The following is a 6,754-nucleotide window of genomic DNA, read 5'->3' on the forward strand; positions in this document are numbered from 1 at the left end:
TTTTTCCTCTGATATTAAGAAACCATGGCTCACTATTTTGACATTTTAGTTTTAGAAAGAATAGTGTTTTTTTATTGTAATTTGTCAATCAGAAGCAAGAGTTAACCAAACTATTAAGGGTTTTATCTAGAGGGAGTGGAATTTATTATGGAAACTTCAATTTTCTAAACTGAGGCAGTGTACTGATGTGTAGGTTTTAAGATTATAGGTTCTAGACCCAGACTGGGTTTAAATCCTGGCTCTACTACTTCCTAGCTGTCTTATCTTGGGCAGGTTATTTAAACTTTCTCTGCTTTGGATTACTGATCTTTAAAACAGGGACATAATATAGTACTTAGCTAACAGGATTGTAATTAAAGTGCTTAAACTGAACCTGGCATATAAGTTAGCTAATATTAAACATTTTTAATGTGTAATCATTTTATAAATAAGTATGTTTCCCTTTAGCATATTACTTAAAATAATGCTACCAGAAAATCACAGATATTGTATTTTTTAATGTGGAAAAGGATGTTCAAAAGGAATAAAAACATGGTATTATTTCAGTGTGAGCCTCTTAGCATCCTTCTTCTGTGATATAGCTATCCCTCCAATCTATAAGAACTTGATTTGTAAAAATGCCTACATCTTTAGCCAGACACACAAAAGAAACTGATTCTGGGAGTAAGTTATATCTAATTTACTGACTGTTCAAATACTATTACAAAAAGCCCAATAGTTTAAAAAGACTCCTAGAGTCTTATTTTAAAGAAATAGAACAAAATATCAGTACAGCTAAGGCTTTATCAATTCCTTACATTTTGTTAAAATGAGAATTGCTTTGAACTAAGATGTACAGCTTTTACCAATAAAAAAAAAGACAACTTATAGGACACAAAGGAATAGATTAAAATCACACAATATGAAAAAGTTTAGACTTACCACTCGGCCAAGGTGAATCTTGGGGTTGCACAAAAGGTTTCCCCTCTGGGGTATAACTTGATTTGGATAAATAACTGACTTTTCCACATTGATTTATTGGAGAATTGTGACCATGTTGATTCTCTCTAAGGTAGAAATTACATAGTTATATTCCTAGATTCTCATATCGGTGATAAATTTTAATATTTCAAAAAGCCCAAATTATACCTCAGAGTAATACATTCACTTGACACTGCTTAGATTCTGTAGCTCAGTGATGCATTTAGCATATAATAACCCTCAACAAATTATCTTTGTATCTAGTACTTCAAACATCTTTTTTTTAAATTGTTTTTTATTATCTCTCTATCCATTTCAAGTTCTCTGTATCTTTAATAGTTGTTTATGTATTTACACCCTGTTTTATTCTAGAAAGAATTCAAGGGGAGTCTCTGGTATTTTGAGTAAACCCCAAACTACACACACTAGTGATCTAATTACGTCTGGGTGTGATGGTAGCATTTCCTCTAGATGCTTAGGTTATGTGATTATGTTTATAATCCTAATCATTCACAGTCGATCCTCGTCATTTGAGGATTCTGTATGTGTGAATATGTCCGAGACGACGTGCAGAAATGCACAAAGGGCAAACAATTCCCAGCCGGGGTCAAAAGGCTGGTTCGGTATTGGCTAATTCAGTATTCGAGGGGACTTTATAGCGTAATAACTACCAAGAATAATCATAATTGACTGTATTTTGTCAAAGATGGTCATTTTTAACAGAATTGTACTTAATGCCAATTCATGTTCACTTTACGGATCACCAATAGATGTAACCTTGTGTGTGTGTTTGCCACATATAAGAAACTTTACACTTTGATAATTTTCTTAAGAATGCTATGTTTAATTAACTCCTGCCTAACAGACTCATATCCAACCCACTGAAGGTCATTATTGTAAAGGTAAACGCAGTTTGGATTTAATACTGAATATATAACAGACAGCATCTACATCGTAATCAGCATAACTGGAGAGGCTGGGGAGGGAGAACAGAGGGAGAAGCGGGAGCTGGGGGGATGGGTTGTTTCTGTGAGAATAAAGGTGACAAGTGGAAAAACAGGGAGAGAAGGAAGGAGGAAGCAAATTACAGACACAAATAATAACAAAAACAGGACTGAACAGATTATCAAATCATATTAGGTATACTGAAGTGCTTTGTTATATCTAAGGTAGAGGTTTAATGTCATTTTTGCCTTTTGTCTTGGTGGTTCTACAAATTTATAAAGAGCTCATGATTGTGGGGCTACTTTTTTTCTTCATCATCATAACTCTGAGCAGGGTAGATGCAGATACACTGAACTCAACTTACAAAAGTACTGTATTTCTTCTTATGAGGCCTCAGTGATCTTGCCAAATGGCATGCCAAAACTTGTCTTACCTGTTTGGATAAGGGGAGCGTTGCTGTGTGGAAACCCGAGCAGTTCTGGGTCTGTAAGGCAATGGTTTCTGTGCAGTTGTTGGTAGCTGCACTGAATCAGATAACAGCTCATTCATCAGACTGTATGCCTGTGAGATTCGACGACTATAGTGGTCAGAGAGTAGCAACCTTTAGACAAAAAAATAAACATCATTTACTAAAAGAGTCATTTTCAGTTCATACTTTTAGAGGGAACATAGTGTTTGAAGACCACCTAGCCTTTGCTTTTTTTCAGTGCTTTTCAAAAATACTTCCGTTTGTCATATTTCTGAAAATCATTAGGTAGTATTATTAATGGTGCTTATAGTTATGGCCTGTGGAGCATTTAGAATTTCTCAAATGCAAGTACATGTCTAGGTTGGAAGAGGGAATGGAACAGCAGAAGTAAAAGTCATAAAAATGGAATGGAACAAATAAATATTTGAAAACAAATTTCTGAAAAGGAAGTGAGTCTTTTTTTTCTTTGCAGTGATTTCTCCCATAATTTTCTGTTTATTGACAAAAAAAAGAAAAAAAAAAGACAATTTTGAAAATCAGAACTCCCAAGGCATTTTGTGGTTCAAACTCACCAGCTGCTTTAGGGGAGAAAGATGTGGCAGTTTGTTCACGTAAAGATTATAGCCTTGGAAACCCTATGGAGCAGTTCTACTCTGTCCTCTACAAGGTCACTAGGAGTCAAAATCGACTCTAAGGCAACGGGTTTGGTTTGAAGGCATTATCTATGCCTAGGGTGAACAAGCTAGAGAGAGTGCTCAGGGGATAGCTACCAAACTCACCTGTCTTTTTCATACTTCATCTTCTGTCTCAGCCTGATTTCCCTTGAAGTCATGTAAATCTGCACAAGAAATACCCAGTTAGTTCATTATTGTTCAGTTCACGTAATTACAATCCATGGAAATTAAGAAATTCCACTAATCAATTTTAACAGGAGGTTAAAACATAATTTTGCTATTTAGAAACAGTAAAACACTGTCATATTTCATGAAGCTTCCTACCCAAGCACAAAACATGAAAACGTTAAATTGAAGCATCATGTAATTAAAGTAAAATCCGTTTAATAAGTGGGATGCAAAATACATTTTCTGAGTGAAATTAATGTATTTTCTCAAAAGAGGAGAATATTATCAGCTGCGTTTAAAATGAAAAATAGAAATATTTTAGAGATAAAGACACCTACACTTAGTATAGGAAGTCTCGGATTACAAACGAGTTCCATTCCTAAATCTGTCTTTAAGTCAAATTTGTACGTAAGTCAGACCAGTTAGGTATGGTTTGTATCTAATGTCAGTTAGTCAAACGTTTGTATTAGTATATAGTGTACATTTCTATGCATAAAAAACATTAAAGAAACACATCCAGATACACTAAAACATCTTTAACATAGCAATACAGTAATAATAATAATAATAATGTTTTGATGCATGTTGCAAAGTACCACCCATTTGTTATTAATAACCATTGTATGTACCTCGAATTTTTAGTATAATAGGCTTTACATGGGTTGGCTCATGTTCATAACCTGGGGACTGCCTCTACAGGTTTTGTGTTTAATCTCACCAAGAGCTTGGCTGATAAAGCAGAAATGCATCAGACATTTAAAATCATTTAAGGGACTCCTTAAACTACATTTTTATGTTTTTAAAATGCTTAACAGAAACCTACTACAGTGAACTCACAGTGACTTACAAACTCTGCAAAACTTATGTACCATAAGGCAAACTGACAAATGTCAGATATATACATTCTATCATTCCAGAACTTAATGTTACTGTTGTACTAATGAAATTAAGTCTTTTCATACACAATTGTGTATCTAAAAGTAGGAACTCAGAAGTGAATTCACTTTCTCAAGGTCCTATTTGTAAGTAGTAACAAATTAAAGGTCTTATCGATTTCTGATGGAAATTCAAATGAAAATTTAAATCCCATCATTGTTCTTTGTTGCCATTGAGTCCATTCCAACTCACTGCAACATCATGTGTGCAGAGTAGAACTGCTCCATAGGGGTTTCAAGGCCATGAAGCAGATTGCCAGGCCTGTCTTCTGAGGTGCCTCTGGGAGGGTCTGAACCACTAACCTTTCATTTAGTAGTTGAGTGCTTAACCATTTGCACCACCCAAGTACTCCTTAAATTACAACTGGGGAAAAAAAAGGAAAAAAAAAACCTGCTACCGTGGAGTTGATTCTGACTCCTAGTGACACTAATCCCATAAACCTAAATCCATAGCCGTCAAGCTGATTTCAACTCTTCAAGTCGATGTCAACCCTACAGGAAAGAGTAGAACTGCACCATAGGATTTCCTTTACAGAAGTAGACTGACCCATCTTTCTCCCACAGAGTGGCTGGTGGGTTCGAACCACCGACCTTTCAGTTAGCAACTGAGTGTTTAACACTGGGCCACCAGGGCTCCTTCAATAATCCCATACCTTCATCCAAATAGAAGCTGAAAATAAACAAGTGCCTAAAATCTTAAAGCAAATGTCACAAAGTCTATGAACCAAACAGTACCTATGCCCTCAGAGTTAATTTATTCTAAATTTGAATACATTTCAAACTATCTTGGGTATTTGCTTGGCTAACAAGGAGGGTGATGTTAGAACCACCTCATGGGGTGGGGGAACATGAATACACACACACTTTTAAGATTCTGGTCATGTACCTAAGGTGCCCTGAAGGTCACTACCATGTCTCTAGAGCTATCAAGAAAAGGTTTATGTCCCAATCAGCAACTCCCCTTCAGCTGGACCTGCCCTGCTGCACCACAGCTGAGCGACTGACCCAGCCCATTGGACAAGGAGGCGAAAAGTATCGTGCCCACAGACGAGCAAACAAAAAAGAACACAGAGCCTGCCTGCTCAGACATAACCAAATAAAACTGAACAGCAGGACGAAAGAAACAAATTTACAATCAGTACAAGGAAAATAACTACTGAATATCCCGAAGACAGCAGACAATATCAAAAAATATAAAAAAACAGAACAGGATGGTTCCAGTAGGCATCCAAAATAAAACACCAGATGACTTTCCAGTAGAAGAAATGGCATAGAACTACCTGATAGGGAATTCAAATCTCTAATATTCAGAGCTATCCAAGGGTTGAAGCAAAAAGCAGACAAAAATGAGGAAAAAATAGACAAATTCATGGAAAAGGCAGACAAATTCATGGAAAATACAGACAAAAAAACAGAATAATTCAGAAAAATAATACAGGAACAAAATGCCAAAATAAATTCACAACCAGAAATCATACAAAAAACAACAATTAGAAATCTAAAAGATAAACAACAAGATTTCACAAATGGACAGTGTCACAGAACGGCTAAGGAGCAGGTTTGAAACAATGGAAAACAGATCAGTGAAACTGAAAACAAACACTTGGATACAACTCTGTTTGAAGGAAAAATCAGAAAAAGAATGAAGAAAAATGAAGAAACCCTGAGAATTATGTGGAATACAATCAAAAGCAAAAATTTTCGAGTGACCAGAATTCCAGAATGGGGAGAAAACAGAAAACACAGAGAGGATCATTGAAGAAATGCTGACAGAAGACTTCCCCAATATCATGAAAGATAAAAGCTGACCATCCAAGAAGCTCAATGAACACCATACAGGATAGACCACAAAAGAAAATAACCAAGGCATACCATAATCACACTAGCTAAAACCAAAGATAAAGAAAGAATCCTGAGAGCAGCTCGAGAAAACTGAAAAGTCACATACAGAAGAGAAACAATAACACTAAGCTTGGATTATCTGGCAGAAACCATGCAGGCAAGAAGGCAATGGGATGATATACATAAAACCTTGAAAGAAAAAAACTGCCAGCCAAGAATAATATATCCTGCAAAACTCACAGTCAAATATGATGGTAAAATTAGGACATTTCTAGATAAACAGAAATTGAGGGACTACGTAAAAACCAAACCAAAGGTACAAGAATTATTAAAGAGAGTCCTTCGAACTGAGAATAAACAACATCAGACCACAGCCTGAATCTAGGATGTAAGATTGTACGAGCCAGATACTAACCTAGGAAATGAACTCTCAAGGACTATCTAAAACCAAAAGAATTACAAGGGAACCAGAGAAGTTAATCTGTAAATGACAACAACATCAGAATAATAAAAGCGGGAATAAACGGTGTAGGTATAGAACCTTCTAATGGTGTGGAAGGCAAGGCGATACCAAGTAATAATAGACTGGTTCAAAACTAGGAAGACAAGGGTAAATTTCAAGGTAACCACAAAGAAACTTAACAAACTTACTCATCAAAATAAAGAAGAAAAACACAGTCTCAGTAAAAACAAAATCTACAAAAATAAAAGAAATGAAAAAAAAATCCACAAATAAAAGGAATTCAGCACAGGAGAGTAAG

General features: G+C 35.7%; 1 protein-coding gene across 1 annotated transcript in view; it reads right to left on the minus strand.

The window, feature by feature from the left end:
- CPLANE1 (ciliogenesis and planar polarity effector complex subunit 1) overlaps positions 1 to 6,754 on the minus strand; it is a 171,696-nt gene that overhangs the window by 23,976 nt on the left and 140,966 nt on the right. Inside the window, exons 46-48 of the mRNA XM_004387899.2 lie at positions 3,154 to 3,212; positions 2,339 to 2,506; positions 922 to 1,046 (exon numbers count right to left, since the gene is read on the minus strand). Coding sequence (XP_004387956.1) covers positions 922 to 1,046; positions 2,339 to 2,506; positions 3,154 to 3,212 — 352 coding nt within the window. The remainder of the gene's footprint in view (positions 1 to 921; positions 1,047 to 2,338; positions 2,507 to 3,153; positions 3,213 to 6,754) is intronic.

The sequence above is a fragment of the Trichechus manatus genome, unplaced genomic scaffold, assembly GCF_000243295.1.
Source record: "Trichechus manatus latirostris isolate Lorelei unplaced genomic scaffold, TriManLat1.0 scaffold00197, whole genome shotgun sequence".
In the NCBI taxonomy this organism is placed as follows: domain Eukaryota; kingdom Metazoa; phylum Chordata; class Mammalia; order Sirenia; family Trichechidae; genus Trichechus; species Trichechus manatus.